Source organism: Talpa occidentalis, unplaced genomic scaffold (assembly GCF_014898055.3).
Source record: "Talpa occidentalis isolate TD23 unplaced genomic scaffold, MPIMG_talOcc4v2.1 talOcc4.5, whole genome shotgun sequence".
NCBI classification, from domain to species: domain Eukaryota; kingdom Metazoa; phylum Chordata; class Mammalia; order Eulipotyphla; family Talpidae; genus Talpa; species Talpa occidentalis.
The window spans coordinates 111,672,821-111,697,597 of NW_023604861.1; the positions used below are offsets into that span (position 1 = coordinate 111,672,821).

The 24,777-nt window shown below is 43.3% G+C and overlaps 1 protein-coding gene across 2 annotated transcripts in view; it reads right to left on the bottom strand.

Moving 5' to 3' along the window:
- The window catches only part of PRKCE (protein kinase C epsilon), a 457,999-nt gene that overhangs the window by 56,013 nt on the left and 377,209 nt on the right, over window positions 1–24,777 (bottom strand). For both annotated transcript variants that reach the window (XM_054687735.1, XM_037528123.2), the window contains one exon: window positions 17,733–17,887. In XM_054687735.1, coding sequence (XP_054543710.1) covers window positions 17,733–17,887 — 155 coding nt within the window. The remainder of the gene's footprint in view (window positions 1–17,732; window positions 17,888–24,777) is intronic.

The following is a 24,777-nucleotide window of genomic DNA, read 5'->3' on the forward strand; positions in this document are numbered from 1 at the left end:
TTTTCAAGCATTGCCCCATTTAATATTCATAATAACCACACAAAGTAGGTTTTTAAATGAGGAAAGTGAAGGTCAGAAGGGAAAAGAGTTGGCAAGAATGCACAGTCAGGACCCTGTCCACCCACACAGCGGGTGTTACCAGCAGGCTGCTGCACGTTGGGGCCCCGGAAAGTGGCCGTTGGAAGTCTGGGCTTCTGCCCACTTGATTTCTCAGCCGCCTGTGAAAGTTCTTTCAGAATCCATTGCTTCAAAGTTACTCAGAAAACCAGGGTATCTCCTTCATGGGCACACATTACGTTCGATAGAAACAACTTTTAAAAATCAGATTGACCCTTATTAAGATCCAAAAGAAATTATTCAAAGAAAAACCTAGAGGGGAATGTAAAAATATTCAAAGTAAAGAGCAGCATTTTTGCCCCAAGAACAAAGTTCTCAGGAGAACTCTTTTTGGATGTGTAAACTCTGGTTGTTTGCTTTAAAAAAAAATCAGTCTATTTCCTTATGGCACAAACCCCGCCTTCCGATGCTTTCTGGAAGAGCTAATTTAACAGAATTCTATAGACACTGGACAGCCAATTGTTTTTTTTTTTCACTTCCTGCAAACATTAAATTGGATTCTTAACTATTAATGATAAAATTCCCTGGTTTCATGTTCCTTCTTATATGAAACTTGACCTATAGTTTACTAATTTCCCTTTAACCCATAGCAAAAAGAACCATCACAAAATTCTTCAGATTCTCCAACTGAAGGGTCTCTCTCCTCTCTCCAGGCTCCCCTCCCCAAACCCAGTCAGTGAAGTACATCCTCATTTGCTACTCTTTCTCCTTCCTCTATTTTCAGCACAGGATGTTTTTACTCCTCACATTTCTCTAGCCAGCCCAACAAGAAGTTTTGTTTCTGTTGTTTTTTTTTTTTTAATAGACATTCTCCTCAGAAACATTATTTGAGATTGTTAAATTCCTGTCCCTGGCCAACCACAGTGGAAGTGGGGACACACATATGGGCTGTAAATTTGGCTAACAAGCAAATGAAGGCAGCAGGGTGAACACTGCTATCAGCACAGATGGAACCCCAAGAATTAAATGGGCTGCTTGGTTACAGTTAGGTTGAAGAGCGGGTAGGTGGGGACACATATTCAAAATATCCCAGTCATCTTATTTCCTAATTGTTTCAAGGTGTCAACAGTGCCCAGTGATCCCTGCAGCTTTCTAATCTTTCACATTTTACTTTGTCCTCTTATTTTATTTGTAACTAGGATGAAAGCATCCAGGTCACAGTTACTGAATTACTTCTTACTCGGCCATGGGGGTGTTTCCGATTAAGATCCTGAGGCTTCTCCTTGGTGTGTAGATGCAAGGCAGTACCCTGCCCTCGGAGAAGTTCCGCAAGGTAATTTCCATTTGATATTTTCCACCTGCAAGCTATCTTTTTGGATAGAAGCATATGGAGTCCATAGGCCTATTCAGGCACCCTGGAGGGCTGGAGAGTAGGAGAGGTCACGGATCCTCACCTCCCAGCGCTAACATTTTAGAGGAGGAGACAAAACTAACAAAAGTGAACCATTCTGAGACGGATCAAGCACTACCTCCTGATCCACATTCGGAAATCCCATCAACTACAGAGCAAGTGCTCATTTACCTTTTGGGGGAAATCTCACTCCAGTTCTCCTGCCCTAATGACGTTATAAAGAAAGCTCTTTCCTGCTATAACTTTGGCCCTTGGTTCCAAACAGTAAGGAATTTGTTTGTCTTACATGGAAAAGAAAAAGATGAAGAGTATTATACAAAGATAAAAGCGGCAAATGATGGGAAAACTCTCTCTGAATTGCGTTCCCCAGGGTACCCTTTGTTATGGGGTGCTGACTACAGAGTGGAAAGGAGCCTCGGTTGGATTTCAAGCAGGTTCTAATTATAGCTCTGTATCTTGCTTCCATCGAAAACACTGATTCATAATTCAGACAAACACAAAAATAACTTGGTAGCTTTGAAGCAAGCACTGATGCACACATAGATAGTTCTAAAATCTGGCCTCATCATGTGGACATGTGTCTGTCATCAATGGCCAGATACTATGTTGCATGCACACAGTGCTTTTAGACAATAAATGATCCTCACTAGTGAATACTGTGGGGTCTGTAGGGAAGTTTGGCTCTCTGTTCTACCAGTCATGGGCTCTCACACTCAAATTTTTGGAAAGATAGATGGGATGAACACTTTTAACTGTGGCTTTGGGTCTTATGAAATGTGCATTTCTTTGTGCAAAAACTAACTTATGTTTTCAGATTCTCGCCAGGAGCAATCCTGGAAAGGTCGGGAAACAGGTCTGGGAACAAGGATGCTTCAAGGTCAGGTGGCAAGAGTCCAAGGTGACTGCAGAAGTTGTTCTGCTTTGTACAATTGATAAGTGGTGAAATAACTTCCCTGCTAACTTATCCAAGTATAAACTTCCAGTGCCTCGCACTGAGGCCTGAGTTCTACATGGTCAAGATGGGCCATCAGATGGACAGTCTCTAGGCATGTGATTCACAGGAAGGCCACACAGGGCAGCCTGCATGTAACTGTTCCTGTACTTCCTCTGTAGCAGAGGCCAATGGGATAGGATCTGCTAGCATCTTTCAGAAAACATAGTTTTGGGAAAAGGAATCCCTCAAATATAGAAGTCATAAATTCTATTTTTTTAAATTCTGTCCTTTTTTTGGTGTAGGCAATGCAGATATTGTTTGAATTCATCATATATGTTAAACTCATGTCAGTGTTTCACAGAATTTTCACTGAATCATAAAAGATGGCAAAGAGGCTCCATTGAGGGAGAGAGTTTTATATTTTTCTAGAACTCTTGACCTCCAGAAGGGCAATACTGTTTCTAGTCGTGTAAGGAAGGTTGCAGCCTTGCCTTAGAAAAATCACACACAAAGCTCGCTGCCCACAGCAATGCATGTGTCTAGTTCTACACTGTTCAATGTGTCCACAGTGCTTGAAACATAGCCAGATAGGATTCTTGTTCTTGTCCCTGCTCATCTGGGTCGGCAGACTAGCCTGAGAGTTGCTCAGATGTTTAAAGTGTGTCTGGGAGTAAAGAGAGGGAATAATTAATTTCCATTAAAGCTAAACTACAGATTCAGGAGACAAAAATATAAGAGAAAAAAATGGAAGTAAAGAAAAGTTAATAATTAGCAGTATCTAGAACATTCTTGCAGAGAAAACTACAAAAATGAAAGAAAAATAACCATCTCTCTGGTTTCCCACAATAGCTAGGGCTGAGATGAATAAGTGACTGATTTTGGCCTTCCCCTGGTGGCGCAGCAGTTGAGCGCTGGGCTGCAAAGCTGCCCGCAGCCTCTGCTGCACGGGTTCGATCCCAGGATGCCGATGAGGGTCCCACATGGCGCGCAGACCTCTCCTGCCGCCCGCTGCTTCCCTCAGCAGTGTATTCCATCAGTCTGCCTGTTCTATTCCCCGCTCTGGCTCTGGTGAATTCTCTCACCCTCCCGCGCTTCTGACTGTACCTAGTGCTTATATAAATAAATAAATAAGTAAATAAATAAATCTTTAAAAAATATTAATAAGTGATTGATTTTCCTTCAGGAGTCACTGTTCCCCAGGGGATGAGAGAAGGGTGGCTTTGGCCATGTTGTCCCTCCTGTCTAAATCACTCAAGAACTTTAGGCCCCAGAGCTCAGGTTTCCTACCCAAGGTCAAGTGAGCCTGCCTAGATGAGGCATGCTGGGAAGTAGCCCCAGTCCCAGACCCCCTGCCTAGGGCACTGGAGAGATTTACCCCCATGCCGCAAGGCATTTCCCCTGCTAACAGTTAAGTCCATCTACACACCTGCTGCTTTCATCAGGTCCAGAATACTCCTGCCTGTAGTTTCCAGCTCAAAAAGGGAGACTGAACCACAGAGACCCTCTTGTTTATAGGAAGAGACATGATGACAACAATCATAGCTAGGATCTGGGTACCTGCTAGGTCCCGAGGAAGTATTGATGTGAACATTTTATATGTAAGGACATGGAGACAGAAAGGTTAAGAATCCTTCTAAGTTCATATCAGGTCATAAGTGACAAGTGTGGGATCCAAACACGGGCAGTCTTACCTCAGAGTTCTGTGTTTAACTGTGGACAACAGAACAAACAGGCAAAGAGAACATACTTGCAGTAGGTGGCCACACAAACAGACAAAAAAAACCTCAGTTCAGAACTACATTCCTATGTATTTAGGGCAATTATCTCCAACTGTAAAGCAGTAAAGGAATTGGGGTGTCTAAATCAGCTGTGAGGTCCATAAAGTAATGGGGCTGGACTACTACAGTCTTTATGGTAATAGTTAACAGATAGGGCTCATTGCCAGACCCATTACTATACTAAGTACTTTGAGACACGGTCCTACTTAAGCCCCACAACATCCCTGTGTGGGAATCCTATGACTATTTGAGATTCTAGAACATACATTTTTTCACATTTTAGCAATTTTTCTGTTAACAGGCATCTTACAACTATAATGGACAATTTCCATTTTAGTAAAAAGCAACAGAAAAAGAGAGACGAGAAGGAAACAACAAAAAAAAAAACCCAAATGTAATGAATGGAAAATCATTACAAAGATGGAAGATATTAATTTAACTATATCAATAATCACTTTACATGCAAATGGTCTAAATACACCAATTAAAAGACAGAGATTATTAGACTGATGCAAAGACAACAAACATGATCCAACTATCTATCTGGAGCTTTGCTTATCTCTGAAATTATATTCCATAGAGTCCCTCTTCCCCAGTTCCCCAGGATATATTTTAGGTACAACACAATCTAAGGTGACTGGACAGTCATTCTATGGCCCCTCAGAATGGGAGCTCTGGTCTAGCTGCATCCTCAGTGTTCAGTGGGTTGCCCTTTGAGTTTGAGTCGCAGACATGTTGATGTTCTCTAGATGTACAGACCCATTTGGGTCCCTAACACACACACACACACATACCCCCCAAGATTTCACACGTTCTGTTCCCACTCCTTGGCCGACTTATCCATATCCTCTTACTCAGCCAGGTTCCGCTTACTACATTGGCCTCTCTAGACATCACATCCCCCAGAAAGCCTTCCTTGGTTTGCTCTAGACTCACTGAGTTATCTCTGCTGTGTGCTTCCGTGGCACCCTATCCTTCCCCTATCACCACCTTATCAGTTTTTATTGTTATTGCTTGTTTTAGTGTCTGCTGTCCCCACCTGAACTTAAGTGCTAAGCAGCAAAGACTGTGTCTCCTTTCCTTCCCACGGCACCTTTAAGGCCTATGCCTGACATATGAATGGGGCTTAACAGTCCTTGCTGACTGAGTGAATACACACTCACATGCACTCAACAACAGACTTTTTCTTGGTCACTCCACAAGAAAAGGTAAAAACACATATATAAATCAATCTGTTTTGGGTGAGTGCTTTTGCATAGGAGCAGATGCCCAACCAGGAAGGGAATTTTATGACCCATTTCTGAACAGGGTTTCACCTACAGTTGTGAGATTCTCAATCCCCATGTGACCAGGCCTTTCTAAGCAAGTGGTCCTACTAACAGAGATAAACACTTTTCTTGGCAACATCAGAGCCCTGAAAAGCTTTTATTTTAAGAGGGAGGACAGCAGATTTACCAGAAAGGGGGAACCCAGAGACAGTGCCTGGGACTACCTGCTTGTGAATGTTTGCATTCTGCAGAATTTCGGGAAACATTGGCTGAGACTTAAAGAATGAGAGATAGAAAAAAATGAAAGTATGGCATTTCAGGAAAATGTGTGGTATTCCTAGGCCAGGGGGGTGGGAGGTGGAAGCACGTCATTCTGTGACCATGGACGTTCAGGATCTAGACAATTAATTCACATGGCATATGGCTGTGATGCTGAGGACACCTGTTAGGCTCAAGAAAAGGCTGAAGAAGGAGCTCAGCAGGAGAAGCACTTGGGAAGACAACTGGAGGGGGAATGGGTGGGGTTGCAAAAAGAAACCTGTCTGCAAACCCAGTGAAGAAGCTGGTGAGAGGACAGGCTTGATGATGGCTTCAGGAAAGAGGAGAGAGTCTGGACATTATCCTGAGATAATACAGGGCCACCACAGACTTTCAAGCAAAAAAGCACCCCGACTCCTTGTCTACTGACAGTTAAGCTGCAGGAATAGTGGGAGAAGAGACCCAGAAGCCAGGAGAAAGAACGTGGCCACAAGCATTAGGATAAATGCCAACCTGTTACCACACAACCAAAGCGGGAAGCAAAGACAGTGATGTGTGGTCCTACTGTCTCCATGGAGGTCACCACCTCCAGCCTGAGTCATTCTGGACTCTGCCAGAGTCCACAGAGACCTACGTTCACACAGACTCTGCAGACCATGTGGCAAAGCTGTCCATTGTTTGATAAAACAATCCCCATTTTTAGCAGTTCAATCATTAGCCAAAGGCATTGAAGAAACAAAGCCATATGAGCAAACCTGGGAGAATGCAGTCCCTGCTGCTGATACGCTGAGGTGATACCTGCTTTCTATAGAGCACTGCCTGGTCATAAAACAGAAGCAAATAGACAGATATTGAATTTCCCTTCATGAGACAGGTCCAGACTCCTCACACCAACCTTTGTTTGGAAGACTGTAAACTGAAAGGTATCTTGGTCAGTTTGCCAAGGCAGGGTACATTCATGGTGATATTGTCAAGACAGAAAAAAATGAATCTTAACTGTTCACTCCGCCACTAAGGAAATAGAATAATGATGTTGATGACAATGGCAGCTGACCTTCAGTGAGGGCTCTGTACCAGGCACAATTGTAATTACATTACATGTAGTAACTCATTTGATTCTCACAACATCTGTATGTGTGTGTGTGTGTGTGGTGGGGGACAGTGACATCCCCATCTTACAGATGAAGAAACTGAGGTTAAGAGAAGTTAGGGTCCAACCCACAGCCCCCCAAATAAATGAATGGATCAAAAAGTTGTGGTATATTTTTTACAGTGGAATATTACTCAGTGGTCAAAAGAGATAAACTCTTGCCATTTGTGGCAACATGGATGGAGCTGCAGGGGATTATGCTAGCTGAAGTTAGTCAAAAGGAAAAAGATAAATACTGGATGGTCTCATTTATATGTGGAGTATAGAGAAACCAAACTAAAGGTCAAGAAAAAGTCAAAACTAGCAAGCTGACAATGGAACTGAGGCATACAGCAAAGGAGGGGGCAAAAGGGGCAAAACAGGAGGGATGAATACAAGGGAATACGGTGATAGGTCACTGGTGACACAGTGGCTGGAGAACTATAGGGACTACAACAATGTAAGAAAAAATTTAATGAAAAAAATAAAATCTAAAAAAAAAAAAAGGGAGAGAGGAATTAAGTTCCTTGCGCAAGATCATGTATCTAATGAGTGGTGGAGACAGAGTTTGAGCCCATGAGTCACCACATTGGGTTTTCAGTTCTATGCTCTGTATCACAGGACACACAAAAGCAGATGACAGGATCCCAGTCATTTTTTTTTTAAGATTTATTTATTTTTGCACACAAGAGCTGGGATGTAGGCCAGAGGTGTGGTATGGTGAAAGGATTTATCAGAGACAGAGTGGGGAGCAGAACAGGCAGATTGACCAAAAGACACTGCTGAGGGGAGCAGCGGGCGAGACAGGAGAGGTCTGCTGCTCCCTGTGGGTCAGCTCCCTGGCTGGGGATCAAACTGGTGCAGCAGTGGCTGCTGATAGCTTCACAGTGCTGAGACTTAACCCCTTGCGCCACCAGGGAGGCCCCACCAGTCATTTTTTTTTTTTTTTTTTGGAACACACTACTAGCTCAAACAGTCAGGCAAATTTAATCAGGAATTTCCCTCTGGTTGCAAACTTCCTGTTTGCTCTGATCCTCCAATGTCAATGGGAATTCTACCTCTGATTTGCTCAGCAATAACGTGGCTTCCTCAGAGGAATGTAAACTTGGCTTCATCCCAACCAGCTCAGTCTCCACACTTTGCTTCTCTCCTCTTATCATCTCACAATGATTCTGTCCTTCTCTGTTACAGGCGGGTAAAACGGCACTAAAGCAGTTTGGGGTGTAGAGGGTTTCACCTTTAAGTCAACCCAGACCCATGTTCCTCAGTGAGTAATTCTGAGGAATCCATGATGATACTTAGTGCTCCTTATTAGGGACACAAGCCTCCTTCATTACCTAAATGATGTTTCTCAAGTCAGCAGCATGTTTGCTAAAGTCAGTCACACAGGGACCACGTGATGGGGTGAGGTGGGCAGGGTTGCTCAGGAAGATAGCTACAAGCAATGAAGGCCTAACAGGGAAGTTGAGCCACCACAGTCATGTCTGTCAGTTGTTCCAGCCCACCTGTCACTTATCTTGACCCAGGGCCCCTGAGTTCTTGTGGTAATAGAAGATTGCCAAGGAGAGGCTACTTTCTCTGGAATCTCACCTGGCTCTGGAATAACACCTGGCTATGTGCCAGATGGACTCAGCTCTCATGGGGGACACAGTCTCATCTATCCACCACTCTATTCCCCCAAACAGGGGCTTTAATGTATGGTAGCCATCAATGGTGTGTCTGCACCTCCTCAGACAGGTGCTGGATCCAAAACAACTTCCAGAGATCACTTTATGTCCACTAGCTTATTTAAAACTTTCAATTGATGCCAAGCCCATAGGCCTGGCCATTTTATTTTATTTCATAGTTAATATTGGCTCCATTTTTCAGATGGCTCAGTGGAACGAGGTCATTTGCACATACCCAATGAGTAAGTGGCAATCCTGGGACTTAAGCCTAGGGCCTCTGCATCAGTCTGTTAGGTCCACCAGAACAAAGTACCACAGACTGGGAAACTTAAACAACAGAAATTTATTTTCTCATGGTTCTGATGCTGTAAGTCCAAGAAAATGGTATTAACAGGATTGGTGTCTCTTGAGGCCTTTCCACTTGGTTTGTAAATGGGTCTTTTCCCAGTGTCTGTGGATGGTTTCCCTTTGCACATTTCTGTGTCGTAATTTCCATTCTTACAAGGACACCAGTTGTATTAGATTAGGACCCCCCATATGACCTTATTTTACCACAATTACCTCTATAAAGCTCTATCTTTAAATATAATCACAACCTGAAGTACTGGAGATTAGGACTTTAACATATCAATTTGGAAGGGACACAATTCAGCCTGTAATATCCTCTGATTCCATAGCCAATCATGCAACCAATATTTATAGACCTCCTGTGTACCAAAGAATGCACTCAGCTTTTGTGCAAATGGTTTATCATGTCATTCTCAAAAATAGTCCAGGGAAGTTTGCATTCTAATTCCCATGGTAGGAAGAGAAAACTGCATTTCAAACAGTTTGAGTGTTCTGCCATGGAAAACACAAATCAGAGGGAGTCCCAGCCCTCTGAATCCAAACCTACTACCGTCTCCAAAATATAACTGCTTCCCGCATGAGATGGCAGCTGGCAGAAATGGGAGAGAGTAATTGGGCAGTGGCAGCAATGGGAGGGATCTGGCAGGATCTCCTTCTTTGGAAAGATAATAAATCTCATGGATAATATCCCATGGATTTTACAAGCATGCATTACATGGAGTTGATGTTATGATTAAATGAGTTAATATTTTCAAAGTGCTCAAAATAGTGTCTAGCTAGTAACAAAGGTCATCATACATGTTTTGCTAGTATTGTTGCTGTTGCTTTCTGTGGTTGTGACGTTATCTTATTATTGACTTCTGAATAAAGAGGATAGATTTATAAGCGTAATTATTCTATAAATACCACAACTATTTTTCTCTCCTTTTCAAAATGGCACACAAAGGCCTAAGGGCACAACTGTGGTAAGAACAAGAAAAGAAACAGCAGCAACACAATTTGAGGAGTTGGAAAAAAAGGGATGAGTGGTAACTGACTTAGTAGACCCAAGAAAGAGCTGAATATCCTAAACCAGCAATGGGGAATTGAAGAACAATCAAACATATACCAGAGTCCCCCACCCTCACATTACAGTTTCCTCTGGAGATGAGGATAATGTAAAGAGAGATAAAGTAGATTTGATTGAAAGCTACCATAAACTCAGAGTCTCGTCTTTATTTTGCATAACCCATTCTCTGCCCCTAGATGTTTATTCTCTGGAGAAGAGAAACAGAGGACCTCCAGACCCAGAGCAGGTTAGTGGGGGAAGGCAGGCACAGGGTACTGCATTAAAAAAAGGGGAAATGAATGAATACATCTATTCTGGGAGCTGGGCCCTCCAACCTCTCTTTAGGCAGGAATTAAACATTTGTTTCTAGGGTAATTTGAGAGTTTCTAGAAGAAAGGTCTAAAAATATGATAGTCAGAGGTTTCCCATCTAAGTAGTCAACCAGATTAGAATATAATAAGCCACAAGTTGACTAGTCCAATATCCAAATGATAGTTCCAGAAAGAGAAAAGAGAGAAGAAGGAATCATTGAATAAATATTTTCCAGGCAAGGACGTAATTTCCTAAATTGAGGAAGTCTATCTAGGACCTAGTGCAATGGATGAAAATAGATCTAAACGATCCCATTAAGTAGTTTTAGAGAAATAGTTATAGAAGCTTTAGCAAGCTTCTGGAATAAAGATCGTTCCATACCAGGGAGCAAGAATCAAATAGGTTCAGGTTTTGCAATAGCAACACTGGGAGTAAGAAGACAATGAAAAATATTTTAAAACTTTGATTGAAAATGGTTTTTCAATTTAGACTTCTATAACCATCCCAAATCTTTATTAAGTTTGAGAGTAATATAACATTAGATATAAAAGGAAGGTCTCAAAAACTTTCTTTTCACACTGTTTCTCAGAAATGTGCTGGAGGTGCATCACTAAGTCAAGTTTTCACACAGAGAGAGGCCAAACGAAGTGTTAGGCCACCAGAGAAGGGAGATTCTGGGATGAGAGCTGTGTACTCAGGAGAACTGTTCAGACCAGAGAAGTTTAGAAAACTCGGGGAGCAGTTCTTTCTAGAACATGAAACTAGTAGAATACTATGGCATCTAATATCCTGAAGGGAGATGTGCCAATTTGTCGAGTTTGTGTTGAATTCATAATAAGTACACAGAAAAGCAAAGAGATAATTATTAACTCCAGGGGAAACAAACAAAGGAAATGTATAGGAAAGAAAAAGTAATTATAGCTTACCACATGGCTTAGTTCCAAATAATGCTTCACAGTTCTAGTAATGTACACAATGTATATTCATTTAACCATAATGATGGTAACAAGAGAATGGGAGCATGGGGTTGGGAAAGGTGTGTGATTGTTGTAGGGCAGGGAAAGTGCACGGAAGAGACAGATAACTAAATTTTCACTTCCCTACTGGAGTGTCACTAGACAGATAATGCCTAAGGTAAAGTTTTAAGAATAATGAAAGAATGGCATTTAGAAATATTGAAGTTTCTATCAAAGTATCAACTACAAGAATCGAAGGCAGTTGTCTCTGTGGAAGAGGAAGTTGGGTGAGGAAGGGCAGACAACTGCTTTTTATTTCTTTAAACACTTTATAGAACAGTTTGTTTTTTTTTTTTATCTAGGTGTATATCTTTGATTAAAATAACATCTAATCTTTAAACTACCTGGTTGTGTAAACCTGGGCGAATTACTACCCAGGTTTGGTTTCCAAACTCCGTGTCTATAACATGGAGTTGGATTAGATGAACAAAGGTCTCCCTTGATCCAACACTCACACTTGTAGTTCCTGCCACTGTAGCTGGATTCCTCCCATTAGACACTCAGTTCTTAGAGTAACAAGAGCTTTATATTAAAAAAGTGTTTTCTATAATAAGTGGGGGGATGCTGACAGCTGAATACAGACCCCTCAGAGGTTTGACCAAGATCTAACTTAGTAATACTGTGGTTCCTGTCCATGCTGCCTTGGGTTCCACAGATCTGGACCACTTGCCATCAACTATCATCAAGGAAGTTCTTAGTGATTTTCTAAGGGTTAGGTTCTAGAAGACTGGGAAGAAAAAAGGAAGGGACCATCCTTTCTTTTTTTTCCCTGCTTTGTAGTAGCATTACAGAAATTAAAAATACATTGAAAGAAAAATAAAACTCTAAATATTAGACCTACTGATTATTAACACAGGCTTTAGTTAGCAACTTTCATCAGGTCAGGAGATGCCACATATACCCATGGCATGAGAAGATTCCAAGCAGGAAGACATTCCACCAACTAGGCACACCCTCCCCCTTTGACTATATCACAACTTTGTATGCATTTTCCAGGGAGGACTTGTTTGGTGAACACAGCCAGAGACCTCTCCAGTTTTTTTGAGGGAAATCCCTCAGAAGTCTCTCCTTTTGGGACTTGTCCCCAGCCCAGGAGAAGACAAGACATTTAAGACTCGGGTTTTTAAGGGGCTCTGAGATTTTGACTAGATCTTTGCTTCCTGATCTTAATTCTTATTTAACTTTTTATAAACATCACCATCCATAAGGAAAGTCTTTTCTAAGTACCTCTTGAATACAGAGTGACCGAAATGAGAAGAAAATGGGGACTCTCTTCTCTTTCCTCTGGTCTCCCCACTGTCCAGTTCTGGTGCACACCAAGGACTGGGTCAAACTGGCTTTTGGGAATGATGGTGACAACCACGTAGAGATGGAAAGTCTTGGAGAACTGAAGGAGCAGCCAAGTTTAATAATTTTATAATTTCCTCCATGGCTGGATAAAGACCAAATTTTAGTGCTTGAAATGACAAATGTTAATCACTGACATTACAGAAGTAAAATAATGCCTTCATACCCTCCATCTCTGCCTCCACAGTCTGACTTGCAGCAACCACTCAACTACCCCTTGGAGAGGACAGCAGGCGTTGTCTGAACTTCACAAGTGGAGTTTTGCTCAAGAATATTCTCAAAGTATTCTTTAGAGACTGTTAAACTGTTTTACCCTTGTGTAGCTAGGAGGTTGGTGAAGGGAAAATTGACTTCATACCTTTCTTCAAGTTTTATTTTTCCAATGACTACTACTTTTATAATTAAAAAACAAAACAGAGTTCCATTTTATAAGAAGGAAGGAAGGAACTTATTCTAATATGATTCCAGAAGTCCCTTTTGGAACCTGGGAAAGATAAGAAATTTCCAAAATTATTTCACTATCTTAAGAGGAATTAATCTAAGATGTAAAAAGATTAAGCTTTACTGAGGACTCGTTGCGTGGCAGGTACTATACAAAATTATTTAGACCTATTAGCTTGCTAAATTCCTACAAGTTTTAAAGCGAGAGAGAGAGAGAGAGAGAGAGAGAGAGAGAGAGAGAGAGAGAGAGAGAGAGAGAGAGACCTGTGATTTGTATGTTACAGATGAGGGCCCTGAGACATGTGGTGAGAGTGGCAGAGGTCATGGTCCTATCACCCCCTGCCACATGCTCCTGTCTTCTATATTGTAAAAGAATGAGAAGGTGCAAATCTGGGGTTCTCTTCCTAGGACCCCCAGCTGCCCTCTGTTCCAGACAGAGCACACATCTCTCTCCTTTGTGCCTGCATTCTTAAAGTCAGCCACTGCTGTTGAGCAGCTCAGAGAAAAACAGATGGGCACTGAGCATGATGATGAGGAGAAGAAATTTCCTGGGATCAAGGTTGGAAAGAAGGTCCGCTCTTTAGTCCTCTACCTCGCAGGGTGTATGCAAATAGACAAGGGGAGTGGAAGACATTTTTGAAAGCCAGAAGAAGTGGACATACAGTGAGCCAAGGCCACTTCCAGCACAGCACATAGAGGTGGCCTAGGACCCTGTGTAGGGGTCAGGGACAGTGTCCTGTGCTGCCCGGCTGGGGCACCTGACCCAGAGCGGGACCAGGGGAAAGGGGCCTCTGCCTGCCAACTTGGGCTCTTCTTCAACAGTGAGCCATCAGCCAGAGAAATGACTTCTTCCCTAAGTTCTTGGGCCATTAGCCAACTAGCTGCTAATTAACTTGTGCATAAATTCCAACAGGAAGGTTAGAAAATTCAATCTCAACGTCAGCAATGGAGTTCATGCTCCAAAACCTGGTCTTACCAGTATCCTAAATAAACCTCTGTATCACACAAAATATGGCCTCAGCCTGACTTCAGAATAGCCAGAGGCAACAGGCAAGGTCACAACCTCACAGCCCTCTGTAGCCAGCCGCAGACCAAGAGCTATGCCGACTACCCTTACAGCCCTTCTGGCGACAGCTTGAAACACAGCAACATGGAAACAGATTGCAGGTGCTCATCACCCACACAATCTAAGAGTAAGAAGGAATGGGGGCCCTTTAGGAGAAAGGAAAAAAAAAAACAAACACGTGTGTGTTGTTTGTTAGGAGAGCTTCCAACACAGACTTTTAAGTTACATCTATGAGGTATCAACCCAATGAGTTGGAAGGTTCTGGAGCATTTCAGACTAGAAGATTAAATATTTAAATGAACACCTATTGCAAGGAGGGTATTGTCCTAGGCCAAGTAGGTAAGCAGTGGGGTGTGGGGTTCTCAACCACAGCACAGACATCTCAAGGGGAAGTAACAGGCAGCTGCTAACTGCCTGGTACAGGAAGATATTATGTGGCCCAGGAAGGCATGAACCCTATGCCAGCCTGATGGGCAGGGAAGGCTACAGAGGAGGTACTTGACATAGTCCTGAAGGCAGAAGGGAATTTTTCTAGACCTGTGGCCCCATATCACCTGAGAAAGCTCTAAAAAAAATGCAGATTCTGAATGCCATACCAGAACAACTGAATTAAAAGTTATAGGAATGTTACCCTGGAGTCATTATTCTTAAAACAAAACAAAACAAAACAAAACTGTTATTATTATGGCAAATGAAAAAAAAAATGCTCCAAAGTCAACAAAACAGTGAACCCCCATGCACCTGTCACCTAGCTTCGACAACCAGCAACTCATGGGAGCCCCTTTCTCCATTATGAAATCCACATATTTTCAAGCCAGGGATCCTGAGACAGTCAGACCATGGATGTGAAGTGGGAAGCCCTGATGAAGATACAGATTGGGAACAAGGGAACCCCAGGGACAGTGGGGAAATGGGCTCAGAGAAATGAAAGAGGATGTTATTTGGGGGAGAATGGTGAATAATTTGGAATACCTGGAGGGTGAGAAACACAGGGGCAATGGTGATGATGGGATTAAAAGACAGGAGGGGTGGGGGCACTTGGGCCCTGTTAGTGCATATGGAGGTGACTCTCCTGGGTAGGAGGTTAAGCAGGTGTGGGTTCCACCCCACTGGTTGCCTGTGCCCTTCATGCCCATGTTCTGCCCAAGCCACAGAGAATGCACAGTAGCCCCAGGACCAGGGTGTAAGGGGTTCTGAGGTCAGCAAAGGAGTGTGGGGTGAAGGATGCTAAGAAGGGGAATATGTGACAGCTTTGAAACAACAGTGAAGTGCAACGGAGAGTAGCCCAGAGGTCAGAAAACAGCCGGTGAATGTATCAAGTCAGTTAACCATTGCAAACAAGCCAGGGAAGAAGGAAGCGTGGAGGGCAGTACTAGGAGACTGAGTCCGTAACCTGTGGAATCCAATGCTGTCTCCAGGACAGGGTCAGAATTCAGCTGAATTCTGGACACTGTGCTGGTGTCTGAGAATTTCTTGTTGGTGTGGGGAAGCCCCGTACGCCCATTCCCATTGGAAGGCCTGGGGAACCCTTCCATCACCCAACAACAACTGGCCTTGAAGTGTGGCTACCTTTTCACTAATCTAACACCTCTGCTTCTGACCAACTTTATAAAGAGCCTTGGGGCAGAGATTACGGCTTTAAACTAATTGCGGTCGATGGTCACGCATTGACTGTTTACTATGTGCAAGACAAAAAGTGGTGGAAAGTATGAGAAGGAATTTGAGGAGTTAAAAGGCAAAGTAGAAATGGCCCTGAGGAGAGCGTGCTGCTTAGTGAAGTATCCACATGCCTGACCCTACCCCAGGTGAGCCACGGCAGGAGCAGAAATGAAAAGCTCAGATTACAAATCCTTCACAAACTGCCAATGAAAGTGGGGGCTGGTGGGTTGGAGAGACTCACTCAGGCTGGTGGGACCGGGCTTCTGCAGGTGGGAAGTGTTGCATGAAGGTTCTGGACAGAGTGGGTACAGGGGATGGCATAAATCCAGGGAAGGTGGGAGCTGGCGGGCGAGTCTCAAGGAAGCTAGGAATCTTGGTGGGTTCAAAACAAGCTAAGCAGCTTGGTGGGAAGTGAGGAGAGAAAGATGTATGGGGCTGTAATAGACACAACTGAAGGTGACCCCAGTATGTTCTGCTCTGGTAGAAACCCACCATCTTCTCCCTTCAGCATGGGGGAAGCGGAGGCTGAATTCCAGACAACAGAATATGCAAGAGGCAAGGGGATATCATTGACGGATGATGTGACATTAGAGGGCAAAGGCCACGGGATTTTGCAGATTTAATTGAAGTCCCTCATCCTTTGATTTTGAGTTAAACAAAAAAGGAGATTATCCTGATCAATTTGTTCTAATCAAGTGAGCCCATTTATTTATTTATTTGTTTGTTTGTTTGTTTGTTTGTTTGTACAAGCACTGGGTACAGTCAGGAGAGGGTGTGACTGGCTGACAGCTCTCAGGCTTAGAGGCCCTGGGCACAGAGGCTCCTTGTCTGGACTCTGGACTCCCGTGAATGGTGAGACAATAAGTGGGTATTATTTTAAGCCACTAAGTTTACGGGGACTTGTTACTGAGCAATAAGAATCCACTGTATGGATTCACAGTGTGGAGGGGCATGACAAGCAGGCTGAAAAAACATGGGCTTTGTTCTGCAGGCCAAAGGAAGCCACTGATTTTTGAGTACAGAGGCATACTTCAGGAAGCTAAGAGATGGTGGCAGGCAGGGAAGCTTGAGATGGGAGTGGTATAAACTCCCCCCACACCTCTGCCCCAAGAACATTTAGTCAAGGCATTGCTCCCAGGAGTGGGCCAGTAAAGTTCTAGTGAGTTAAGCCAAGTCAGCTTCACTTTTACCCAATTAAAAAAGAGGAGGAAACAAAACCAACTAAAGAAATTGACAGTCCTGAAAAAACTTTAAGGGACTTTAGTGTCCTTGTTGCTAATTATACTTACTCCTCCCAGAATTCCTGACCTCATAGAAGAGCCTGCGTAAATAGCCCTGCTCCCTTACTGGAAAGAGAGAGAGAGAGAGAGTGTGTGTGTGTGTGTTTGTGTGTGTGTTTGTGTGTTTTCCCTCTGTGTTTTCTTGGAAGGGGGACAGGGCAGTAATAAGGGACTAGATGATCCACAAAGAGTCACTTCCTGTTGGATATTGTCTAGTTCCCTTCCCCCCCCATCATAAACCCTGAGACACCCCCCCCCCCACCCCCAAGCAACTCCTCCTTCTCTGATTCTATCTACTGGAGACAACTAAGCCAAACAAACTCAGGAAGTGGCAAGAGGTTGGGAAGGGGCGGAAGTTCATGGCACAGAAGGAAAAAGTAAAGAGAATGTCCTGATGTTCAAGGAAGAGGGTGGGAGAAAGAAATGAAGGTCACTCCAAGGTCGCTCGGCGCCAAGCCTTTAAAATGTCGTGCTTGGGCTTTCAATCAAAGCTGGCACAAACAGTGGGTCAGATCTCCTGGGGCTATTCAAATATTAACATTCACAGTGATAAACAGCCCCCCAAAAAGTCCTCTGTAAGCAAATTGGAACAAACAACTAATCTAAAGCAGGTTGCTAAGAGACCAGTTGGGCAGGAGCCAAAGTCAGTTCAAGTGTCTGGAGAAGCCTTTATTTTTTCACTTGCAGGAAAGAAAGGAGGAGAAGCGAGGTACCTGTAGATGACCCCATGTTGGTGGAGGAACATGAGGGCTGATGTAACCTCTGCAGCATAGAATCGGGAGCGAGGCTCATCAAATTTGCGGGAGCGCTGAATCTGGAACATGAGGTCTCCACCGTTCACATACTCCATGACAAAAAAGAGGCGGTCCTGAAAAGAGAGGAGAAAATGTCATTTAGCTAATTCCATTGCAGCTGCCGATGTGGATGAGCATTTTGGATCCCAGCGCAACAGAACCAGGACTCCAGGGGGAAGAAGATGCAAGGGTGGATGAGTCCTGGTGATATGCAACCTGGAGAGAAGATGAATGCAGCATGTGAATTGGGGTATGAGGTCTTATTTTAGAATCTCTTTCTGTGTCTTAATTTTATGAGCATCAGCTTAGTCTAGTGGAAAAGGCCAAAAACTGACAGCAAGGAAAACTGGGTTTTGACTTCTCTGACAACCTTGAAGTACAGTCTTGGACAAGTCTCTGTCCCCCTTTGGAGGCTCCAGTTACCTTTATATGTGTGGTAGATCAAATAATTGTTCCTCAAAAGATATCCATGTCCTAATGCCTTAATATGTAAATGGTATCTTAAAAAAAAGGACTTTGAGATACGTTGAGGTTCAGAATTTTGACATGGGGAAATTACCCAGGATTATTTGATAGGCCCTAAATGTAATCACAAGGGTGTTTATAAGAAGAGACAGAGGGCGATCTGAGAAGGGAGAAGCAACGTGAGCATGAAGCCAATGGTTGGAAGATGTGGCCATAAGCCAAAGAAAGCAGCTGTGACCAGAAGCTGGAAGAGGCAAGAAAGAACCTCTCCTAGAGTCTCTGGAAGCGCCTGAAGAATGCATCTTACTCTTTCAGCAGTCCCCATCACCATTAGCTCACAACTACGTATTCAATAAAAACCTGTTCACAGATTCTTGCTCTCTGTGAGCCAGTGGAGGGATTTTTGTCAGTTTAGTTCTTTACTGTCTCCCCAGTGATTGGAACTGTGCCTGGCACATCCTGGGTTCTTCATCTGTACATTGTTTTCCAATGCAGTTCTTCAACACCCACTGTGGATAAGGTTCTAGTTGCTGGAAATTCAATAGAAACCAGAGTTGGTTTCCCTGTGTTATTTCTATTGTTAACCTCATTTCAAGTTATTCTAATTTTAGACCAATTTGAACTTCAATTTTAACTTGCTTTCAACTCAGTACAGCTCCATGTGCATGGCCCCAAAGCATAATGGGCCCTTCTTAACACAGGAGGGATGGTTTAAGGTAAGATCAGTTTTTCATGTCCCCTCCTTCCATTCAGTGAGAGTGAATTGTTTCTGACCTCCACACCTAACACATTTGAGAAGTGTGTTTTGATGCTGAGTGAGAACCTCAAGTCATTCTGGGAACTACTTAATTACATAAACTGAAATCAAAAGAAAGCTGGCAAACCCAGCGGCTACTCATTAATCCTCTCCTGGCATCGGTCGAAAATAAAGCAAAACAAAAACCAGCTTCCTGGTAAAGTAAGCAAATATGTTTTCTGAGGTAATCAAAGATTTTAAAAGCTTTATTCCACCTCCTCCTCCCTTAATCTCACCTGAATGCCTAAAAAGTTACGGTCTTGTGATAGCAAGTAAAATAATAAAATTAGGAAAGCGATTGTGTGTCATGCCCATGTAGGGTAAGAACAGTTAATAATGACCTATAAGCCGGAAGGGCCACCCTCTGTGTTTGAAATGGCCATTGGGCTCCATTTTCCCAGAGCACTAACCGTTCCTGCCTTTGAAGGGAAATCTAGGCCCACCCTGGTCATCTTTCAAGGTGTGATGGATAGTCAGAGGCTTCCTCTCCCTGGCACTGCATGTCCTGCCAATTGGGTTTGTTTGGACACACATTCTCCATTATTTGTCAGCTGTTTATATGTGCAGAGATTCTATCGCTTTTGAGTCAATTTCACATGAGTACCCAACAAAAGATTGGGCTTGGATCAGTTCGCCTTTGATGTGCCAGTGACAGGATGAAGGATTTCTCCAACGTGCCATGTAAGGGATGCATGGTTGCTCACGTCATACTCTGCGACATCTCCTTTTCCTCTCCACGTCTACATCATTTATCCCATCCATCCAACGGAACTTTTCTGGGTACCCAGCATTAGGGTCAGTGCCTGGGGGTCTGGGAGACCATATAGGCATGGCTTTGGTCTCCAAGAGCTAGGAATTCAATTCAAGAAACCATAGAAAACAACACAAAACGCTCTCTCGTTATGTGCTACACTCTCTTGTAGCAATGCTGATTATAAAACCTCTCTAGCTGGGTTGTATCTTCTTAACCCTCCTGCTAGAGATCGTCTGTCATCCAGACCTTAGCACTCATTATAAGAAACATTATGAGATCGTTATAAGAATCAGTCACAAGAAAACCCTATTATATGCTATTTCCCATCTTACAGCTAGATTTGGTATAACTGGCCATTGCTATAGAAAGCTGGTGAGACACATCTGAATTAGAGAAAGGACCACACTTGAATAAGAAAGACCTGAAACAATGAAGATGGGAGGAGGAGGAGCCTGGTGAAATAGAAGCACAGTCCTGGAGGGAAGAGGTGAGCCAAAATGAACCTGTGTGTGGGGATGAGGAGGGCTGGAGTGAGCCAGTACCAAAAGTTGCTAGCTAGGAAAACCTGGATATGGTAGGAAGGAGACAGACTGGGTGTAGTGGGGCTGAGGGGAGAGGGTTCTGATAACAGTTGGGGAGTAAAATGTCCTAGAAATCTTCTGAGTTGCAAAAACGACATAACTAATGATGACTTTAAGAAAAAAAAAACTATTCTGGAGGCAGAGTTCAAGGTGGATTAGAAGACAATAACCTGGAGTGATTTCATTTCTTCCCTATTTCCATGGTACTGAATGCTTCATAGGAGTCAAAAGTATCCCCCTCTCATCTCTGTCACACTTCCTAGAGAGAGTCATGGGAAAGACACACCTATTTTGGAAAACTTAACCAAATCACCTTTACTTCCCTGCCACCAAAAAAAAAAAAAAAAAAAAAACCCAAAAAAAAACAAACCATAAAATCCAAGCCCCCTCCCAAAAAAACCACACACACACAACCATCATCACCCATACAGCCAATATATGAGAGGAATTTTCCAGCTCTTAAGCAGACATACTTTATATGCACCATAGGCAGAGCTTTATTTAATTGGTGTCACAGACCTGTCAATTCTATTGCTGAAAAGGAGGTATAGAAAATAAAAAGGAAGTATCTTTCTTTTTACTACAGTCTTCCCTGTCAATGAATGAGTCTCATCTGAATAATGGTTATGATTAGTGATGTAAATTTCCCTATGCTACAAAAAAACAATAATCATCACCAGATGTCTAAAAAATGATTTGCACGCATTCTAAGTCCTCCCTCCATCTGCCATTGTTCAGGACTCACTCAGGTGTAAAGATCTTGTGGTCTTTCTCAAATTCAGATTTATCTCAACCAAATTCCTAAGCAATGGCCAATTCCACAACACCTATGCAGGTGGAAAATACAGAATGGCTAATCACATGGCTGTTTCTTAAAATGATCTTAAAAAAGCCATACAAGGCAGAACCCTGGTAAAAGGGGAGATATGCCTGTTTTCTTGTAAGAAAGCCTTAATCTAATCAGAATTGGTTAAAACAGTAATAATTCTATCCTACAGTGGATGATAAGGAGTGAACTTCTTATGTGTTCATTTGGTATTTGTTTCCAATTGCTTAAAACTATGATGATTTGACTTAACAGTTTAAAGTTACCGCAAACTATACCAAACTGACCTACCCAATAAAGCTCAAAAAACCACTTTCTGTCTCTGATTAGGGCTACACATTGCCCAGGGAACAACTTTTAGTTACTGTCAACCGCCCCACACAGTATCATCCTATGTGTGCACAAATAGGGAGAAAGGAGAAGAGATTTGGTCTAACACACTGGAAAGCACTTTCCTTGTATCATCGGTATCTGATGAAACAACGTCTCTGTCATGTGACCTAAGTGCCTATGGAACAGCCCCCGAGAGGCCATGGTCCAAAGCACTGACCACCACAGTGACCTGCTGTGAAAAATAGCAGCTTTGACACTGAAGTGGGAACAAGAACTTGTCACTGGTTTTTCTCTTTGAAAATGACAGAATCCAGAGGGTTCAGAGTTGGCACATGGCCAATAGAAAATCCTGCAGTGTAAGGCCTCCCCGGTGCAGCAGTTGAGTGCTGGGCTGCAAAGCTGCCTGCAGCCTCTGCAGTGCCAGTTCAATCCCCAGTCACTGTGCGAGGGTCCCACACGGCGCGCAGACCTCTCCTGCCGCCCGCTGCTCCCCTCAGCAGTGTACTTCGTCAGAATGCCTGTTCTGCTCTCTGCTCTGTTTCTGGTGAATTCTCTCACCCTCCCCCGCTTCTGACTGTATCCCAGGGCTTGCATAAATAAATAAATAAATCTTTAAAAAAAAAATCCTGCAGTGTAGTTTGCCCAGGTTCTTCCTTTAGGTCCATGACATCATCACTGCAAGTGGCTGGTCCCTTGGCATCACCTCACAGTGCTTCCTTCTGGTTTGACCCACAGACTGCTCTCTGCATCAAGTGCACTCCTGGGCATGTCAGTAGAAGCTGTCAGGACCTCATCAGCCCAAATCAGTGGCCTGGTCATTTTACAGAGGTGCCAGGTTCTGTGCTGTGCCCACCTAGGATGGCATGACCACTGTGTGGTGCACCTGAGCATGTGTTCATTCTGGGGAAGATGTTGACATAGACTAAATCTGTCTTTGATGATACCAAGAGATAACTTAAACAGAAAACATCAATTGCTCAATGGAGTCCATTAGCACCAGGAGTCACCTGTTTGAAGCCAAAGTTAAGAACCTATGGAATGTTCTGTGTGATTTTAAGGATAAGAATAAAAGTTCTAATCTGATTTCTCCAGCTCTGGCAGGGCCCAGAGTTGTGCTCTTTGTCAACACTCTTTCTACAGAGGACATGCTGGAGTTCTGATTTCCAGCAGACTGGTGCACCCACGATTGTAAATAAAGTCTACAGTCTTGGGTTAGGTCAATCCTTAAACTGTATTATTGCTGCTACTGTTGTTGCTGTTTTCTCTATCTTTGTTTTTTGGTTTTTTGCTTCATTTTATTTAGAAAGTTATTTGCTAACCAATCACGGGATTAGAACTGTACTGTTAAAATTGCCAGTTGATCCAGGGAAAAGCAATCCAGGAAACATTTTTCAATCTCATGCATGTTAAAAAAAAAGTTGACCAACTGAAGCTTCCACTTACAACCACCTGTCAAACATCACAATAGTCCTCTTCTTACCTTTCCTTTTCTTCCCAAAGAATATGTAAAGTTCTTGTGACTTTATAAAATGAGCAAATCCCAGGAAGCTAACCCTTGGAAGATATGTCACTATTTCCTTTCATTTGTGGAAGAAACCCTAACCTGCTTAGATGGAAATATTTAGGTTGGTCACACTCTACAGAGAAGAAAACGGTCCCCTTAGGCCCCCTGGCCTGGTGTGGCAGTCAGAGCTAATTCTACCTATAGGAAGCGATGCTATGGTGAGGACCTCTATTTACACTGCTGAGCAGAAAGTATGTACACAGTGTAGTGTGTGTGTGGCAGTTACCCGGGAGCCCAGTGACATTTTATTTCTCCACTTGGCATACTGGAAGAAGACACCTCTCTTTCATTCCACAGTTTACCCATTCAGTAGATCTGGCTCATTCCTTATAAGTCTAGTAAACACTGACTTTTCCCTTCCTGATCTGCGAAGACCTGCCTGTACCAGTTGGCATCCTTGATTATTCTTATAATGCTATTATGCCCTCATATAAACAGACAGCCACTGCTCCTATAGCTCAAATAGGATTCTAATGGCTAGACCATGGTCAGTGTGGTCACTAAGTCTGTGTACCAGATCCTGCACTGGCAAACTAGGGCTCATCCAAAGGAAGGTAAGAAGAAGCCGGGACCCATGAGGTGCCGCTGAATAAATGAATGAATGAATTTGGTATCAAACAAAGGAATCAACCAAAGAGGAATGCTCTGATGCATTTTGTTGTACGTTGCTAATCAACTGAAATGCTGCCATGTTGTAAATTCAATCTCTGTTACTGTACCGGTCAAACTAAGACCAAGGGGTAGATATTAGAGGGCAGCCCTTTTTATTACAGTCTAGGAAATCTATCTCAGAACCCCGACTCTGACACAGGATTCTGCTGCCTTGTTCTGTGTGAGTTCCTTCCAACCTGATGATACCAGTCTCTGTTGGATGGTCACTCTGCAGGACTGTTAACAGAACACTTTACTGAGGGGCTGGACCAGATGAGCTGGCTGAGCAGCAGAGTTTCTTGGAAATATTTTAAAGCATACAGATTCCCAGGCCTCTCTATCAGAGCTTTAAATTCTGGGGTGGACCCTGGGGATGAATGTTCATTTAGTTTTATATTTACAGTAGGCTCCTAAAGAGGTTTAGATACCACCGGGTCAGGCAACAGCTGAGGCACTTTCTAACATGAGGGCTTGGTGATTCCACTGTATTTTGTGCTGCATCTTACCAGGACAATTTCATGTGTTGGTAAATCCAACTAGTGTAAATTCCTGGGCCAGTGGTGTCTAGACAACGTTCTGGTGGAGAAGGTGCACTCCCATGGCTACTACGGCTTTCTGCAACGAGAGGCATCTCCTGGTGTGACCAGAACCATGACTCCTGCATCTGGCTGCATCCCTATGATACTTAACACCTGCTGGGCTCCTAGCAGCCACTCCAGTAATGCCAAAATAAGGCACTTGCCGTGTGGCTTACACTATACTGCAAGGTGTTCTTGCAAAGGTAGGGCCCTATGAAATGAAGTCAAGGACCCAAAATTCCCACCCGTAGCTAAAGATCTGTGGCTTCATGACATAATTGCACTTTCCTATCTTTTCCTTTTAATCAGTCTCACTTGGCTTGACTTGCAGTCCTATGGACACGTTGTTGGAGTCATGCATGGCTTCGCTGACTTTACCACTCCATGATGGCAGGGAGCATGGTTGACATCACTAC